The sequence below is a fragment of the Fukomys damarensis genome, unplaced genomic scaffold, assembly GCF_012274545.1.
Source record: "Fukomys damarensis isolate Sample0158 unplaced genomic scaffold, DMR_v1.0_HiC HiC_scaffold_37, whole genome shotgun sequence".
NCBI classification, from domain to species: Eukaryota; Metazoa; Chordata; class Mammalia; order Rodentia; family Bathyergidae; genus Fukomys; species Fukomys damarensis.
This window is the reverse complement of record NW_022900949.1, coordinates 67,404,055-67,423,939: the sequence shown is the minus strand read 5'-3', so window position 1 is coordinate 67,423,939 and position 19,885 is coordinate 67,404,055. Positions and strand designations below refer to the sequence as shown.

Below are 19,885 nucleotides of genomic sequence, written 5' to 3'. Positions count from 1 at the left end.
TCAGTGATCCTATCGTCAGTGTAGCACAACTTTCTGCCAGTTATCAAATGAGAACCCGGCCATCGTTCTTGAGCCTGGCTGACCCTCATCGCCCTCTCCCGAAGTCTGTCTCAGCCTTCTGTGTTTTACCCACTGAGTAGTGTCTGTGAATAACCCCTTCAGTCTACCATACCTGCCACTGCTCGACTCTGACCATCCCTTCCTTGCTGGTAGCACTGTGAGGGTAACCCCGCCAGTCTCTGCATTGACTCTGTTTTCTATATTGGGTTCGTTTGTTTCAAAATTCATATCAGGCTAGGCTTTTCAAAATCTTTCCAAACTTCTCATCCCCACAATCCAGAGGGCTTGGGGAAGGCCCTCGCCAGTCCCTCTAGTGGCTTCTCAACTGTCCTTCATCTGTCCTCCGCACTCTGGGCCACTGGCTTTGTTTCCTAAGTGCCACAGTGCTCACCCTCCTCCACCCACCTGGCTCTCTGTTACTTCACCTTAGCTGTCCCTTCCTCAAAGATGCCTTCTCCTGATCTTCCAGTGCCTGTTATAAGACCGACACATCAAAAATCTTTTCTCTCTGGACACTTACCTCACTTGTCACATTTGTATTCATTACCGTGTTTTTTAAAAAGTCAATCCATCTTCTCAGAAGGGTCTTCATTCCATGAAAGGAGGGAAGGGTGTGTGTGCTTTTGCTCACTATTTTTCCCCAGCATCCAGCAGAGTGCCAGGTACATAGAGGATGCTAATAAATATTGAATGAATGATCACTTTCCTAAGACCCTGACCTGGCCGTTGCAGCAGTTTGACCATATAGTTTGTTACTCACGTGAGGGTATATTAAGGTGCAGGTGTGAGTGAAGTTGCACATGATCTGGACATTGCAACATGGCCATCCCACCCAGGCTTTCCATCAGTCAACTCCAAAAGAGGTATTTAGGAAGAAATAACTCAAAGTACATAAAACGGAGATGGGTCTGCACCTCAGGAAAAGCACAATATGTCAAAGACTAAGACAAGATAAGGGTCAGTAGAGATTCACTTGTCTGACATAAAATGTCAACTGAAAACACCAACAATAGGTATTATAATAATTAACAATCTAAGCCAAACTGGCTTCCTCTTCTGGCATAATTTATTACTCACCTTTGTGTTTTATTTTCTACCTGTTCCTTAAAACATTATTCTTGAGCCAAATGAAAATGCATTGGATAATACAGACAATAAATGTGGAAAAGTTGTTATTTGGAAACTCACCTTTGGTTTTCAAATTTTAAACCCCTAACGCTGTGAGTTGGCTGACCAGTGAGGGGTGGGGGAGACTGGCAGCAGAAATGTCTAGGTGGTTCCCATGTACGTCTTTTAGAAAGAATATACGTGTATTCTCTGTATTTCTTCAGATATACGTAGGCATTTAACAGAATTATTTTCCCTTTTGAATATGACATAAGAGACTATTTTTATATGGAATCTTCTTTCATTCCAGAATCAGATTTCTGCCTCAGTTTGCATTTGTTGATGTTATTTATGTGTAGTTTATGAAGAAGAAAAAAAGAAATGCAGCACTGAGGGGAAGAGTGTTTCCTTTTGCCTGTTCACCTTGACTACCACAATGTCAACGGCTCTAGCTGTTGGCTCCCCAGTAATAGTCCCGACTTCAAGCCCCAGGAAGCCCACTTACTGTGTTAAAGGCAAGAACTTCCTAATGTGGGCCTGTGAAATGTATCCTCAGAAAAAAATGCTACCCATCCCAGGAAGTCTTTGAGAAGGCATGAGTTCTTGCCATAACTAAAATCTGATGATGTATTATGGATAACTTTATTCCCACATGGAAGCTAGCTGCCTGTTTCCATAATCTTCATGGAGAATTTAACCAAGAAAAGACAAACTTGGAAATAACATGCAGAGAAGAGACTTCATTTTTTCTTTTGAATAAGATAAGGAGTCAGTTTAGGTGACTACAGAGGAGAAATCAAGTAGACCCTGGGCAAGGGTCTAGGCTTCTCCCACAACACTAACAGCGACTGCAGAATACCTGACAGGAAGGAAAACAAACAAAAACTTCTAGCAGTGGGTTTTGGTGGGGCTCATGAAAGAAGAATGTAGAGATTAAATATCCTCCTCCTGCACAACACTCTTGCAGCCCAACAGTCCTAACACTTGAAACCTTACTGTGAGTCTTAGTTTTGTCCTTAGATAAAGGGAAAAGTCCCATTCCAGTTGATAGTAGCCCCCCTCCACTTGGTTCTGATGGCCATCTCCACTGGGGAACAGCGTCGTCCTGGGCCATATTTAACTTCATGTTGGTCCGTTTCCCAGTGATGGGCGTGTGTATCTGGGGAAGGATCATGGTACATTTACACCCAAGCCTGGCACAACATTCCCGAGGAAGCCACAACAGAAAGAAGAAAGCAGGTAGGCAGGAGTTGCGCTCAGCAAACTGTAATCCTAGAACAGAGATCCCCGCACATGCGAAGTGAAGCGCCCCGTGTAAAAGGAGTGACAGCCTGGCTTGTTTGTGACTACTGATAAATCATCTAACGCACCTTATAGTACCATGATGTGACACAGAGGACCAGGTGTTGGCACAAGATGTCAGGAAAAACAAGGGAAGGGAAAGCCTCCACTTCCCAAGGCTTCTAAGAGTACATTTGCATTTTTGAGCGTAGTATGATGCGTTCTAGTGGGATAATTGAGCACAGGGCTGGAGGCCCAGGTTTGTTTCATACAAGCCAGGTGGCATTTGAGAAGGTACTTAGCAACTACCTTTCACTCCCACCATTAAGCCTGATTTATTCAATTGGTAACTGTTTACTGGGAGCCTCAGTTTCTACAGTGTAAAAATAGATACCATAGTACCTACTTCATATGATTCCTGGGAATTTTTTGTGTTAATGGGCATAAGGCCTTCCACACAGTGCCTGGAACAGAACATGTGGGAGGACGGTGAGCATATAAAAAAGAATGCTTTCCTCAAAGGACAAAGTTGAAGTAGAAATGGTAATATACCTTAAGGAATATTTTTTCAATGTCATATTGAGAACGACAACACTCTGAAAAAAGAGATCGAAGAAGATATAAGAAAATGGACCCCAGCATGGTTGTGGGGTTAAAGGAACCCTTCTCCAATGTTGGTGGGAGTGCAGATTGGTGCAACCACTGTGGCAATCAATATGGAGGTACCTCAAACAACTAGGATTAGAAGTCCCATTTGACCCTGCTGGGTATCTATCCAAAAGAATGAAAAGAATCATACCACAGTGATATATGCTCACCCCATGGTTATAGCAGTGCAGTTTGTGATAGTTAAAACTTAGAAACAGCCCAACTTCCCATCAGTTAGAGACTGGATAAAGAAGATGTATGTTTCAATATGGAGGTACCTCAAACAACTAGGATTAGAAGTCCCATTTGACCCTGCTGGGTATCTATCCAAAAGAATGAAAAGAATCATACCACAGTGATATATGCTCACCCCATGGTTATAGCAGTGCAGTTTGTGATAGTTAAAACTTAGAAACAGCCCAACTTCCCATCAGTTAGAGACTGGATAAAGAAGATGTATGTTTTTATATATAAGTACTACTCAGCCAAAAAGAATGAGAAACTAGAGATATTTATCGCTAAGTGGATGAATATTGAGGTCATACTCTTAAGTGAAATTAATAGAACACACACGTGTAAATACCAAATAGTTTCTCTGGTATGAAAAACTAAAAGTGTAAATAAGGATCAAAATGTATAGTTGATATTGTATAATAGGAAGAAAAGGTCTAAAGGTGTAGGGGAATTGGGAAGGGTAGGGGAAAGGTAAGAAGGAACAAGAAAAAATATGAGAAAAGCAAAAACATGGAAACAAAATCTTTGTAAATAGGGAAGGGTAGAGGAGGAGTGAAGGGAGGGCAGGGGTACGGGGAAAAAATAAGAACCAAGATGCGTCATGTAAACGTACAAGAGCCCAATGATGAATGTAACTGTACTGTGTACCTAAAATGTACCCATAAACTTAATGGAAAAATAAATATATAAAAATTAAGGGGGCTGATATGTATTTCTCATAATTGAAAAATATTTAAAAGGAGCTGCACAGATAAAATAGTCACTGAGATACTTTTCCAAATGCAGTGAGAATAGCAGAGGTTATGTAACACCAGGCTTGTGATGCTAAATGCAAGTTAGACAGTAACCAGGCTCCTTTATGGGAGGAACCAAAGCCACCAGGTACAAACTACCAATCTGTCCACTTTTAATACCTTGCCAAAGGGACCCATGTTTAAAGACATCTTAAGTTTGAATTTTATTTTCTCTTACTCATGAGTTTTAAAACTGTGATTGTAACTGAAGTGAAATAAACTATTGGCTGTCTGCTGCTGCCACTGGCCTGGGACCTTCCAAAGATTTGCTTGGACTGTGCTTTATTCAGTGTGGCTTCTCCAGGGTTTTAGTCCATGGTAGACAATTTAAAAATTTTTTTATACTAACTAGAGAAGAAATGGGCACTCTTATCATGGGATGATAGTGTGGTATTTGGTTGTGGGGTAGAACTGGTCTATTGGCACTCCACGTCTCCCCTTTGGTTTTGTACACCTTTCTCCAGGCACTGAATACGCCCTGCTCAAACATAAAAGGCCTCTGAGAAGGCTTTCTGGAAATTCGTCTTCACCCTTTGTTTTCTCTTACCTAAAAGTTGTCTGTTTCTCTGTTATTTCTAACCCTCAGCCTGCTTTTTTTTTTTTTTTTTTAAGTAGGTTTAGTATTCCCACATTACAATGGCTGGGTTTAGAGCCGTGGGATTTAGATACGGGCTTCACTTCAGAAACCAAGCCCAAGCATTTTTCCTGCAGAGCTGGCAGCTGGTAACAGCAGTGGCAAGTCTCTGAGCACATTAAGACACGCAGTCTTGGAGGCTGAAATGCTCACCTATTGTAAGATGCACTGGCTTTCTCTGTGAGGGCTGGCCACTGAAAAAGTACAGATCAAAGCGACGCTCCATTTTCCAGTCTGATAAGAGCTGTCTGTTTGTGCAAAAAAGGATGCTGTAGTTTCCATTGATGTTGCACAGCCAAATAGGAAATTTAGGAGTCTTCAGCATGCTGCCAACCTGCAAGGGGAGAAGGGAAACAGAAATATATAGATTTTGCCACCTTGCAACAGAGGCTGATACATCATCGTGATCAAAAAGCAGCGCTGAGGCTTCTTATTGCCTGTGTAGCTGCATGGGACTGAGGGTAAGATTTGAAACAAAGGCCTCATCATAAGTGAATTTGTATTTATAAGTGGTGTGGTATAGCGGGGATGCTGTGTTTTTATCTCCTAAGGGATTATATTTTTAAAAATATTTGATGGCTTCATGGAGGGGGTAGAGAATTCTGTTGGGTTTTAAATTGAAGTAAATAAGTACATGGAAAGTCTAGGAATGAAATAATCCCCCTCTGCCATTGACTAGTGTATTTTCTCCTATTCCCAGGGTAGAGCGTATTTTATTTAGAAGGTGGTCAAACCGGCAACACTGTTTAAGCTATAGAAAAAAAAAGATATTTAGGACAAAGTTTCTGGGGAAGGAGGGGGAACAAGCATATATACACATATCTACAGTTAACAGATCAGTTGTGACAACACATTTGGAGGATACTGGCTTAATATTACACACAATACTAAGTTTAGTATTTTAATCAGCTTGTTGTCTATTTTTTCCTGGCAGCTATCACTTCATCCTTGAATTCTCACAGCGAGTAAATCAGCTATACTCTGGAGGGCCAGGGAGTACAAGGGCAGTGGCCCTGCATCAGTAGTCCTTGGAGGTATCATATTATAGTTCACTTCTTCCTTTCTACTTTAATGTTTTTGAGATGGGATCTTCCTAGTTACTCAGGCTGGCCTCAGATTCATGATCCTCCTGCCTCAGTCTCCCTAGTAGCGAGTGTACATGACCAGGCCTGGCATTATAATGTATTTCTATAAATGGCATCTAATCATTTTGTTTAAAGAGTCAGGAAAACACGTTTTGTTTTTTTTTTAAAAAGACTTGACACTTCATTAAAACATTTTTTCCTACTCAAAGAGATAAACATAAGTACATGGAAAATCCCATAATTTCTGCACCATGCCAAGAAATGCTACTGGACCCTTTGGCTTGTAGTTTCTTCCTATCAAGGAAGAATACAACATGGCTATTTTGTTTCTTGTCTTCTTAGTCCTTAGAGCTGTACTGTTTGTCCAGGAACAAATTCTATTTCACAGAAAACCTAGCTTTGAAGAATTATCACATGCTTTGTGAACCCAAGTGTTAAAAGCTAATAACTTGACATTTTGATTTCTCAATTTCTATTAAAATCTCTTCTTTTTCTTCAATTTAGATTCTTCAGCTATGGGTGAATGGGTAAATCAGAGGTGCTTCTGTCTTTAGCTCCATAGACAAATTATATTACTGTGCTTGCAAGAAATGATTTAGCCTTAGCAGGTAGTTTTTGAAAAGATGCAAGACCAGAAACTTATTCAGAATTTGATACTAGTGCATACACATCTAGAACCCTAGAGTTAGTCCTTCTTGGCCTAGGAAAGTCTGAGCATCTCATATATCAAACATGGGTCAAGTCTGCCTGCCAGCTGAGTATGAAGCAAAACAGGAGGCGCCCCTGAAGCAGCCCATGTATATAATAAGTTCCAGACATTCACCCGCAAGTTCCAAACAACATTGTAACCATTCACTGGCACAAACCCTTTCTTAGGCTTTCTCCTGATGGCACCCCTGTACTAAGATTATGATGTAATCAACATGCAATATGCCAGATATGCAATTATTAAGGTTGGAAAATTTGGATACACTAAGTAGGAGATTGAGGGCTGTCTGTAATAAGATGTGATTCTACTTGAACTTCAGGTGGATCTTCTGGCCAAATTTAAATCAATGAAAGTTCCTATAAATTAAATCTGGGTGGATGAAATAGAATGTACACATGTAAAATATTGTTTCACAGAATATTTTTCTTTTTTTTTTTTTTTTTTTTTTGGTACCAGGGATTGAACTCAGGTCCTTGCCCTTGCAAGGCAGGCCACCGAACCGCTGAACTAAATCCCCGGCCCATCACAGAATATTTGTAAAGTAGGCACAATTCAACTGACACTCAGACTCACGCTGTCTCCTAGGTGCTGATACCACACTACTGTTACTTTATGCAGTGATGAAACTGTTGTCTTTCCTGAATTCACAGTAGGAGGAAAATGAAATATTGGAAATACAAGCACCTCCAAGCCCCAGCAGTGCCCAGACAGATGTCACTCTGAGGCGGTGAGTGTTGCCTTCCTTGAGAGACTGTAGTGGAGAGGGAAATGTCATGCACGACTGTCTTGGCACTTTGGGTATTAAGTCTAGGAGATAAGCTTTGAGGTTATGGCTGAGAATCCATCTGGTCTAAAGTGAGTCCTACAAAAACAAAGCACAGTACCTTCCGACTGAATTTAGTCTGCTGTCACACTCCCCACTTTTCTTGGCACACCACAGAAGGAGTTTGACTGGAATATTCTGTTTTAAGAATTTGTATTGCTTTTGGATAGACACAGTTTACTAGCTCCCCTCCGAAAGCAGGATTCTAAATACGTTTTATTGGTGAGATTCCACCAATTTTGAATTTGTGCATGTTGCCATGGTAAAAAGGAAATTAAATTGTGATACAGTCATACTATAAATAAAATATCTCTCTCTTTGGGTTCGCTCATTGTGTAATAAGCTCAATTTCAGTACTGCACGCAGCAAGCAAGCCTTTCATAACATATATCCTTTGAGTCATTTAAAATTAGAAGGACTGGAAGAATGGACAACTTCTACACACTAGAGGGCAGGAACTGAGTCCATGTTATTCTTTTTTGTTTGTTTTATGCTGTCTAGAACAATGGCACTTAGAACGTGCCTTTGCATAATGAGCTTGATATGGCAAATCTCAGGGCCCCAGGCTGGTAATCTGAATGGGAGAAAGGTGTTGGAAACGTGTACTTTTCTTCCCCAAGTTCTGGTGACAATTACCACACGTGCCTGTTAATGGTCTGGCTCTTGTCTCCACCACCTGGAACAGAAGTTGATGCAACTTCTCCCACCGAGTTCGCAGGTACGTTGTAAAGACAAAAGAGATCACGCTCCCGGGGTGCATTCTCAGTGACTTTGTGGCAGAGTGCAGTAAGTGAAGCTTCATTTTGTACTTGTAAGGTTCCTATCAGGCTCTGCACCGGGGAAATGTAAAAAGGGAAGAAGGCACCATGGGGTTGGAGGTACATGCTACCAGAGCTGCCGTGGGAGTGATTCTGGCGAGACCTAAATGGCTTCAGTCCCTTCTAAAAATCAGAGTTGATTTCTCTTCTCAGTGGCAGGTGTGAAGATAATGTGAACCTCCTAAGGCTTTCCAGATGGTGTTAGACTCAGACTGCTTTATGTTCTCACTTAGGTATTGGAACCTCACACTCAAACCTGTACCTTCAAATAGAAAAGTAACAGGGAGGCTTCAAAACAGTGCCTCGTCTTGCAGGTAGCTCGCTGTGTCCTGCAGGAACTGTCAGTCTAGTGGGCTCTGGGGGGCTTGCTTATGTCATCTAATGAGAACTCCGTCTTCCTTTTCTTTAAAATCTCACCCACAGGGCTGTGACCCTGGGACTGAAAGAAGTGTGTTTTTGCAGCCTCGGCAATTTTATCACAGAATAAAAAGAGAATGACTTAGGAAAGACAAAAGCAGCCTTGCAGGATAGGTTTCCCCTCAACAACACAAACTAGCTGTCAGGCAGTGCGTACCACAGCTTTTCTTTTGAATTCAGAAACCTTTCTTATGTTAGATTTTTATTACCAGTGCATGCATATACTATTTAGGCTTATCATACCCACCCTAGGAACTAAATACCCATAACCACCTATCTACAGCTATCTGTAGAACCTATATAGTACCACTCTGCCTTGGACTAGAGAGAAGGGTAGGGACTGCACAAGGTCTCCAGTTCAGCCATATGGAAAGCACTGTTCTGGAACCACATTGTGTTTATTCTCGAGGGATCTTGTAACCCATGAGGTTTCTCAATTTTATACTAGGAGTGTGGAATATTAGACTTCTGGGTCAACTGCAGACCAGTCAGGTAATTCTTCTGCTTTGCCCATCTGTAAGCCCCACTGAGCTTGTACTAAGGTTGAAAGTTTCACACGCCTGACAGATGTCACCTGCCAAGGGGAGAGTGTGTCCTAGGTACCCACAGTTCACAATCAGTGTAAACTCACAACTGCTTTAACCTGCAATTCAATGGATAAAGTCCTAGTTTGTTAAACCTAGTTTGTCTAAAACCTACCCATAATTTGCCAGCACCTAAATGCTAAGGCTCAACATTAGTTTACCTACAACAGATAGTACAGATTATACAATATAAATCCATATCTATAGTAGATGATTAAAGAGCTAATGATAGAACATAATTCCAGGAACTAGTGCTTATATATTAATAATTTATCAGAAAGCGAGCAAAGATGTGACCAGCAGCACAACACAGTGCACAGTATGTGAATTTTGAGTGTGGGGAGAACTGGGCTCATGACCCCGGCTCCAACACTTACCTACATGGTGGCTTTGAGCAGATTCCGACACCTGCTCTGTCTGATCTTTTTATCTTTAAAATCAATGACCATGCAACAGACTGGATTGAAAGGAACACTGCTTATAACTTTGAGTGGAGCTGAGGATTAAATATGACATTGCAAGTGAATAACAGAAAACCCTGGCCCATGTGTGCTTTCCACACAAGGCATATTAGCACTACAGTGAATGAAAAACCTTCACATGTACACTTGCCTTAATTACCATCCATTAGGGATGGTGAGAAACAATATAGATGTGTATTTGTATACAATTAGAAACTGCTTTCATCCCTTGAGATGGGTTAGGGTTTAGGGATTGCCTTTATCCCAAAATAATGAACTGATATGGAAAGAATAAAAAAGTGTCTTCAGTTAAAAATCAGTTTTACCTGAGTGTGTTTAACATATTCATATGTCTCAGGAGTTCAAGTAAGAAAATTAACCGTCAGCTTGGAGTTGCTCTTTAGTATTCTTTTTTCTGAAACCAAAATCCAAGTGCAGGACAGAGACAACACAATAAATGGCCTCAGGGTTTCAAGCCATTAGTATATGATTTCAGTCAATTTTCACTGAGGTCAAGATTCATAGGCATCTCCCTGGGGAGAGAGTATTGTGTTCAAGAAAGAAGGATGAAAGGCCATATTAGTTACTTCCCCCCAAAGCTGGAAGCAATGTAAGTTTTATTTCAGTGTAGATTTTAAAGCCACCTGGGCAGTTTCCATCTTCTGCCCTACTTCCGCTCGGTGAGCAACCCTTTGGGTGGTGTTCATGTGGGCTGATGTAGGCTGCTCTTCTTAGCAGGAAGTTTTTATTTTTTGCCTTGTATTTGTGGCCTCTTGACTAACTCTAAGGTTCTGGCAAAGATCCTCTTTATTGTTACAGGATATCTTAGACTGCAGGTAATTTTCTTTAGAGCATAATTTAGCAGTTTGTTGGTAAATGTTAAGTCTTGCAAATGTTAAAAGGGACTAAAAAGCTGTCAGCCTTTCTGATACTGATTGAAAGAAGGAAAACTCTTTCTTAGCGTTTAGTTGAGAGACGCTTCCCCAGTTCTGCACATCACGGATTTAATCAGCTCAGAGTAGAGATTTAATTTCCTCCTTTCTTTAGAACAGTGATCCTCAAGCACTTAGTAAATAATTTTTAGCACGGTGGGACCCTGGGCGACAGCATGTCCCACACTCACGAAGCTGGCATATAATATTCAAAATTCTCCAGGTAGGTTCGGTGTGCAGCGAGGTAGACATCACCGCTTTGCAGATGTGTCATCTCCCTCTACAGCAGTCAGTGCACGTTCAGGTATGGGTTCTCTTTATAGCTGGACACACAGGTGCTGGGTGAACATAGCTGAATAATGCACTGGAATATTATTCCTTCTTATCGTCAATAAGCCTTCTATGTGTATAGAATATTTTGGGTGTCCGAAGGGCTCCAGCATTCACGATTTTGCTTGCTCTGCACCTCAGTCCTGTGATTGCAGGGCTGGTGCACACAGATGAGGAAACAGGCTCAGAGAAGAAAAGTGATCCACTCCTGGAGTGGCAGGGCAAGGCCTCCAGCCAAATCTGCTGATTTCCAAGCCAGGGTTATTTCCCACAGGCTGAAAGAACCTCTGTCCCTGTGCATCACATTTCCAAATGTGGGGTGCGCGCCTGCTGGTGGCATGGGGAATAAACTTTAAAAAGCAATGTTTACTCACTTACTGTGTATTATTTTTAAAAAGTAGTTAGCACAGCAAGCACATGGTTTATGTCACGGCTCTAGAAAAAGGTAGGTCCAAATTTTAAACATGAACTGAGTTTTTAAAAATGACAATCAAGTAATAGCAGAGGTGATGCAGAGACCTGACAAAACCTGGAAAGTATTTAATAATGTTGTGAATAATAATGTTGTGAAAGAGCTTTGGAGGAATAGACAAAGCAATAAAACTATTGCCATTTTGTGCCCCCGTCCCTTGAAACTTGGCTCAAGGTGTTCCTTCCTTTATCTCTAAACTGAAAGTTGCCATATTATTGGGCTAACAGAATGTAGACCAGGTACAGTTGAAAGGAAAAAAATCTGTAAAATGAAATCTATAAATCTCCTATTTCTGGCTTTATTTTCTTCTTTATTATATTTATGAAACTCTAAAATGATTTCCCAAATTTTCTGTAAAAAGGTGATTAGGGAGTTTTTAACAATAACCTATGCATTTTCTCTCCAGGATGTATTCAGAGCACAGACGTTCACATTTGTAGGATGGAACTCTTTGCATCCATTAAATGCAACCGAGGTCAGGTACTCATTGACATATAAAGATATTTGTGTTGAATGTGAAAAGGAGGCTTCAATAGAGTAGAATAGGAACTTTATATAAAAAAGAAAAGAAGACATTTCTGAAAAGATTGACTGCTGAGTGATGTGATTGGATGAATTTCTTTCACATTATCTGTCACTTCTCTCTTTTTTTGTATGACAAACGTAGATTACAAATTCAAGAAACAATAAGGAAACATTTATGTATTTACTTTTTGCATTACTGGGGATTAAACCCAGGACCTCTGGCATGCTAGGCAAGCTCTCTATCACTGAACTATATCCCCGTTCCTCCTCATTGTTTTCATGTATAAGACTGGATGTTTCTGCAAATGGGAAGGGGACCAGGAGATAGAGGAAAGGGAGAGGGAGCAGAGGAAAAGGGGAAGCAAAAAATATTAGGATGCGGTAAGTACATGCACCAGCTCTCCACGATGAATGCAATCATTATGTACTGCAAATGTATACTAATAAAAGTAAAAAATACTTTTAAAAGACAGGTTTTTGCTAAGTTTTTCAAGTTTTGACGAAACTGGGGGTGATCCTCCTGTCTCAGCCTCCCTACTATCTGGAATTACAGGAATGTGTTACTATGCCCAGCGAATCAGGAAACATTTAAAATACTGCACACAAAATGCATCCATTCTGCCAGAGTGGGGCACTATTATCTCAGTGCCATTAGACATACATCTGAGATGCTGATTTTGGGAACAACACATAGCAGCAGACATTAGAGTAGGCTAGGAAAAGATGGCTACAGTTGTGGATATAAAGGTACTTTGTGAACAGTGAAGCCCTATACACACACAGAGGATATTTTGAGGTGGAACCAGGAGAGCTAAAGGAGCTTTAGGTGCTGAACAGTAGCCCCACCCTCCCGTGGTTGTTGGAGGTTAAGCAGAGGAGACACTATCTAGTGAATCTCAGGTGGTTTCAGAGCCACTCCCAAGAAGTGTGGCTTTCCACAGAATTGGCCTTGCGTTCCCTGGGTTTCAGGATGAAAACTTTTGTGAAAGCATACAGAAGCAGCTTTGCTTTGTGGTTTGGGGTGAATAGACTTGCTCTCTCACTTACCCTCCGGTTTGTTTTTGTGGGATCACATCTTACTTAATTCTTTGGTTGTGCCTTTCAACAGCACACTTTACTTTATGGTTGTCAGAGGTTATAAATCTCCTGAGCTGAAAATATAGTTGATAGAAGTTTACTAAGTGAGGTCCTCTTTTTTCATTATTCTTTTAAAAGCTCTCAGTGCTATGGAAAATATATGCATTAATTTGCATAAGTAAAGAATTGGGAGGATACCCATCAGCTGACTGTATTTATTTCTGAGAAGGAAATCTGTAGTTGCTTGGGGATGAAAGGGGACTTTCCTTTTATCTGTGTACTTCAGATACTGTTTTAAAAATGTTTTTACATATTATTTGTATTACCTATACTCTACATACATTAAATATATAAAGTTAAATATGAAGCAAATAAACATGGATATTTCTGTTTGGCCCCTGAATGTGGATGTGGGTTGTGTGTGTGTGTGTTTGTGTGTGTGTGCCTGTGTAACAGATTAGAAGTATGGAGAAAGGCAGTAAATAAACTAGGAGGCTCAGATTTAGATTTCCTTAATATAGCCTTTAAAAATGTCACAAATATTGACATTCTGGTTGTATAGTTGAGCGCCAGAGCACACTCACCTGTGAAAGTCTGTCATCCTCAGAGTTGTCCTGACCCCACTGCAAATAGCCAACATCACTGCGGGTCAGGATTCCATGTAATCTCTCCAGAGACTTTCCTTTCTCATAGCCATTGAAGACATTTGGACTTGCTCTTCCAGTTAAAATCATGTTTAGAACTGCCTAAGTGGCATATTTTAAAAATATTTAAATTTTAGGTAGCAATGAACAAGGACTTGTTTTCTTTTTAAAAATCATTAAAATGATCATTTTTTACTGAACAGAGAAATCATACAATACATAATTCTGAGAAAATATGTCTACAGCACTTGATAGAGTTAAAACAATAGTTTGTTGACTTCTTTGTTTTTTTTTTAACTTACCCTTGACCCCCCCTCTGATTTTATTGCCCTTCCTCCTTTGGCATTTCTTTTCAACACTGGTTTCCCCTGCTGTAATTTAAGCACAGAGCTAAGATAATGCTTTAGCACTTCTCTTTCAGATATTAGAGTTTCCTGTTGAGTTTTGTCAGGATATTTCCCAATGTTTCTAGACTATCAGGAATATGGGACTCTCAGAAGTAAATTAGAGAGGACTGTAATGAAAATTGGGAGGTAGATTCTAATAACTCAAAGTAGCATCTTCTTAATCTTTCAAAGATAACTCGACACTCTGTGCTGAAGGAGTGAATGTACTTACTTAGAAAACAATCCTAATTCAGATTCTACAATAGAAAGGCAGTCTTCCCACTCACCTGCTTGCAGAGGAAGCCTCCAGCATGTGTCTGTAACAGATGAGTGGTGGTGACATCCAGATCCTTCTGAAGCCTGCAGAATGGGAGAAGCCATCAGCGTCCATTCTGAGAAACAGGAATGTGGGTTCCTGGAGTCCCAGTTCCTCACACATGCCTTGTACATTTCCACAAGGACTCAGGCTGCAGAAGTGATGGGGAAGCTATGGATGCCCATGGGGGAAGCATTGGTAAACGGTAAGGGAAAATATGCAAACATCTCACACTCTAGAATCCTGTGTATGGGCTCAGGTGAGACGCTAGGCTCACTAGGAGCTGTTGGCTCTGTGCGGCAGGGACTCTGGACTCAGAGTGGTGACTTACGACCACATAGAGAATGCTAGCCTAAGGCAGAGCTGAACACTGTTCACGTGGAAAACACCAGAGTGGGTATTGAGCCCACTTCTTGGCTGCAGAGGGCAGGAGTCAGAGGCTAGAGTCCTATCCTCAAATGTACAAGATCTAGGTGGAATGTGGCTCTTGTTGCACCCAGAAGGAGGTGCTGAGTGTGGATGTGGAAGCTATATATGTTCTTTTTGTCAGTATATGTTTGTGATCCATAATAATTACATTCAACTTAGAGAACTGGCACATGTACATATCACATCTTAATCACCTTTACTTCTTCACCTCTCTACCCTCCCATCATTTCCAATCCCCAGATCCCCTTCCTATATTCTGTATATGTTTTTGAATGAATCTATTCATCAGACTGGAGGTCATATTTTTTGTGAAAAATACCTAAGAACTTGAATCAGTTTTGGTACATGCCTTGGTGTTACCCAGTATAACTCAGGGCAGTGTTTTCCAAATTATGGCATGATTTTAGATGGATGGCATTTGTAAATTTGAATAGTGATATTTTTATTTTAGATGCATTTGATCTATTTATTAATGCTTAATAAGATATTCATGTATAGAATGTTAATGTTCAGAACAGGTTGATATTTAAATGTGTGTTGATTTAAAGAAAAATGTTGAGAAAATAATAACATAGACCATAAAAATATAATAGTGGTATATAAAAGACAAGTGTCAGGAACACTGCTTTGGGGCTTATAAATCTTCTTCCTGAGAGTCTTCTATCTTTTCTCTGATTCTCAAAGGGCACCCTTTCTTTCAGGGCACAGAAGAAAGTTCACTTCATTCAGGAAGCCTTCTCTGAATACCCTATCTGCTAAGAACCATCAATCCTCTGGAATCCACTAAGACTCTCTGTCTTTATATCACATATGGCAGGGCAGGCACCACCCACCTGGGACTTATCCAGTCTCTGTAAGTATATATTCTGTCTTTCCCAACTTGGAAAGTATGGAGGGGTTAATCAGAGTCATATCTTCTCTATTTATACTTCCTACAGTGCTAAGAACAGGGCTTTCCACATAATAGAGGCAAAATAAATATTTGAGGATATATTTTATTGTGGATCTAAATAATAAAATTTATTTATTTGATTTGAAATCTGCTTGCCCATCCATATGGCCAAGCCACCTATAGAATAAGACTTATCAACAGAAGAGCATCCACCAAAAAAACAAAAACAAAAACTCCGGGAGATGAGAAAATTTTCCAACCCAAGAGTATATCATTCATGTGATCTCAATCCTGTAGGAAATACCTGCACAAATATGTGTAGAATTTACCTCTCAAATGTTCTGGAGAAGATCAGGCTATAAAGAAACAGGATGACGCCATGGCTTCCTTCCCCTTTAAACTGTTTAGGAAACAAAAGAAAATCACTTTTGTTTAAGGGCAATGTGTATATGTATATTGTTGGGTATGAATTCCCAAGGTACACAGTCTGGGAGAAGTCCTCACCCCCCCCCAGTTGCTAAGAGGACAAGTCTCTCTCCGCCTCCTTACATCATCTTCTTCACTCTCAACTGTACCTTCCTTCCTTGTTTCAAGCTTACCAATCATTCTCTTAGTCTTGAACTTCTACCCTAAGGGTGGGTAGTTTGGATAGAATATAAAAGACAGAAAGAGGGCTTATCATTGCTTGCTGCTTCCTTGCTGCTTTGCTGCTTTTCTGCCTTCTGCCTGCCATGAACTGTTTTTCCTCTACAATGCCCCTCTACCACGCCAGCCTGCCTCGGAGCCACCTGATTATGGATTGAAATCTATATAAATTGTGAAATCTATGCACATTTCCTCATTTAACTTTTGGAGTTGGGTAGTTTGTCTCAACAACAAGGAAAAGTAATTAAGATAAGGAGGCTGTAGGGGATATTAGTTTCTGGGCCTTTTCCAGCTTCTAGAATCATCCTTATCCCTTGGCTCACATTTCCCCATAATCTAGCATTTTCTCCCTCTGCCTTTCTCATCACACCTCCTTCTCTAGTTTTCTTGCCACATTCTTTCCCTTATAAGGATTCCTATGATTAATTAGGCCCATCTTTATAATCCAGAGTAATTTCTGCATTTCAAGATCCCATCTACAAAATCCCAGGTGACTTTCATATCTATAGGCTGCTGGGGTTAGGATGTGAATCTCTTAGACTACACAATTTATCTAATGGGTGTAGCTGTCTTCTGCCTCTCAGCTAATTGAGGACATGGGAGAATATATGCCCAGGGTGGCCAGATGTAAAAGCCCCAAATCCAATTTTTTATGTGGAATTTTCTGACACCCACTGATTCAAATATTAGGAAACACAACCCTATGTGAACTAATGCTATAAATAATATATAGTATAGCAGATATCTGAATTATTTAAAACAATCAGAATTTATTCTCTTAAGTGGTGGAGGCTAGAAGCCTAGAATCCAAGTTTCAGAGTGGGGCTACGCTCCCTCTGCAGGCCCTAAGGAAGACCCTTCATGCATCTTCCCAACTTCTGCTGGTTGCAGACAATCCTTGGCATTCCTTGGCTTATAGAAACATCACTCCAGTGTCTGCCTGGGTTTTCCCATGCTGTTCTTCCCATCTCTCTCTATCCAAATTATTCCTCTTATACAGATTCCAGCTGTTAGATTAGTCCATTCTAACTCAATTTGACTTCATTTTGGCTTGATTATATCTGTAAAGAGCCTATTTTCAAATAAGATCACATTTACAGGTACTTCAGGTAGGATTTCGACATATATTTTTGAGGGGACACAATTCAGCTGGTCTCCCACTCACAAGTAGCCCTCAGACCTAGCTTGAAATCTCTACCTAAATAGCATGGGAACACAGGACCAATACATTTTGATAGTAAGTGGAGTTCAGTTAAGGGATGTTGATCACAACATGCACCCCCAGCTAGGGGTGATGCTTCTGAGAGGAATACATATGCTATTAAGCTACCTCTTACTCACCAAAAAGAGCTAAATTTTCCCTGGTGAAGCTAAGGTGGTGGGCAGCTTGGTTTGGCTTGACACAGATGGCTCTTATGCCAGCCCACCTGCAATGCAGAGTGCACTTCTGCTTGGGAACTTCACTTTATCCCAGCTCTACTCAATCTTTGGATTAGCCCATGTATAGCTTCAGCTCTCATTTCAACTATGGCTACACTTAAGAATCCCTTGCAGGTCTGGGATTCCTTCCTACTGAGTCAAACACTCTCAGGTTTCAGTGGAGGAGATAGAAGACAGAGAGGTTTATCTTTTTTTGCTGAAAGGGTCATCTCCTAAATGGATCCTTCGTATATGTATAATTAAATTAAATTATTAAGTAATTTAATTAAATAAAATCTTTCCTATAAGTTTCATTACTTTTGTACTGTTGCTAAAACAAATTACCATAAATTTAATTGCTTAAATTGGTGCTGGAGGTGTAGCTCAGTAATAGGTCAATAGATCATGTATAGTATTTAGTATATGTGAGGCAGGAGGTTGTGGATTCAATTTCTAGCCCAAAAAGAAAACCCAGATAAAAGACACTTCAAAAAACTTAAATAATATACATAGTGTTGTCTTACAGTTCTGGAGGTTAAAAGCCCAAAATGCGTCATATTGAGCTAAAACCAAGATGTCAGCCAGACAGCATTCTTTCTTGAGACTATGGGAAGAAGGTGTTTCCAGGTTCTTTCTACACAAGGAGGAAAGCCCTTTCCTACATTACCTGGTTTATGCCCCCACTTCCATCTTCAAAGCCAGCAATAGCAAGTGATACTCTTATCACACATTCCTCTGACTTTCTCTGCTGCCTTTGCTTTCCACAGTTTGGGACCTTTCAGATTATACTGGGACCATCTGGATGATTCAGTCTCATCCCCCTATTTTAAAGTCACCGACTAGCAGTCTATTTCTCCCTTGCCATGTAATGTAGCATATTCACAGTTCTTGGGGGAGGGTATGGATGTCTTTGGAATGCCATTCTTCTGCCCGTCACATAGGTTAACAACAGACTACAAGAAGGCAGGGGAAGCATGCCTGGGAAAACACTTGTTTAACCAAGATTATATAGCTAGTGTGTGGCTGAGAACTCATGTCAAGGTTTTCTGCCTCTGTAGCCTTTGAAAGCAATGAACTAGTGAATTCCATTGATCACACTTCCCATTTTCATTTACTCTAAATTTGTATGGCTTCGTGATTATCCTGCTAATTATCCTTTAGTTTCGCGGGTAGGTTTCTGATTCTTCAGAAAATCAGCTTTGATTTCTTTCCCTGCAGATGAGCCTTTTAAAAGCACCTTCCATTCCCTAACATTACTGCTTGTTACTTTGTCCCCTCCCCAGCCTGGAGTGGGAAAGCATCAGTGCAGGGGTAGACAGAGTATGGAAAGTGCTATTAGAAGAGGTGAAACAGGGCCAGTCTTTTCAGGCTAGAAGTCATTCACTTGAAGTCAGCGTGAATGGTCTTTCTGGCAGCTTAGACAAGGGCTTCAGTTTTCTACCATTTTTGTTTTTTATCCATTAGATGAGGCAAGTCTCATTTAAGATTTTCACTTTCCACAAAAGAGATCCTGGTATATGCCCTCTAAAGTATTATTTTCTGGGGTTGATTAGCCAAGGAAAAAGAGGCATTTGTAACTGGGTCTCTGTGTGATCTGGCCTCTTTCTAGGTTGTAGGGAAGGAGAGGCGGACTTCTTTCTCTTGTTCCGCCCTTTCTTAGCCCTCAAATTGACCTGGTTTTCTTAACAAGCATCATTAGAAATACACTTCATAAAAGAAAGAAGATTCCTGTAAGATCAGTTCAACATAAAGGAATTATCTCAACATTTAAACACTTACACATTGTAAATGATCATAGATGAATTTCTCAGTGGCTTCTCTCTCTGAAAATTCAAACAGCTGGAGCTATAAATCAGGAATAGAGATAAAAATGAAAAGGAAGATGAAAGGTAACTCTAAGAGATGTCAACTCACTGTTATTACCTCATGGGAGCTTTTTGTTTCATTACAAAATCACATTGCTAAAAACTGACACATTATCTTACACAAAGCCGTGTAAAACATACATGGTAAAATTAGGTGGCTACCAGCATCAGCTTTATACTCTTCAGTTTGAAGTCATTGTGATATTTTAAGGCATGAAACCACAAACAGATTTTTTTCCCCAGATAGGTACAGTTTGGTTGTCTTTTTTTTTTTTTTTTTTTTTTTTTTTTTTTTTTT

The 19,885-nt window shown here is 40.3% G+C and overlaps 1 protein-coding gene across 1 annotated transcript in view; it reads right to left on the bottom strand.

Moving 5' to 3' along the window:
* Window positions 1–2,183: 2,183 nt before the first annotated feature.
* The window catches only part of Mindy4b (MINDY family member 4B), a 31,774-nt gene continuing 14,072 nt past the window's right edge, over window positions 2,184–19,885 (bottom strand). Inside the window, exons 7-12 of the mRNA XM_033759684.1 lie at window positions 19,502–19,567; window positions 15,988–16,058; window positions 14,309–14,381; window positions 13,576–13,737; window positions 4,912–5,092; window positions 2,184–2,326 (exon numbers count right to left, since the gene is read on the bottom strand). Coding sequence (XP_033615575.1) covers window positions 2,184–2,326; window positions 4,912–5,092; window positions 13,576–13,737; window positions 14,309–14,381; window positions 15,988–16,058; window positions 19,502–19,567 — 696 coding nt within the window. The remainder of the gene's footprint in view (window positions 2,327–4,911; window positions 5,093–13,575; window positions 13,738–14,308; window positions 14,382–15,987; window positions 16,059–19,501; window positions 19,568–19,885) is intronic.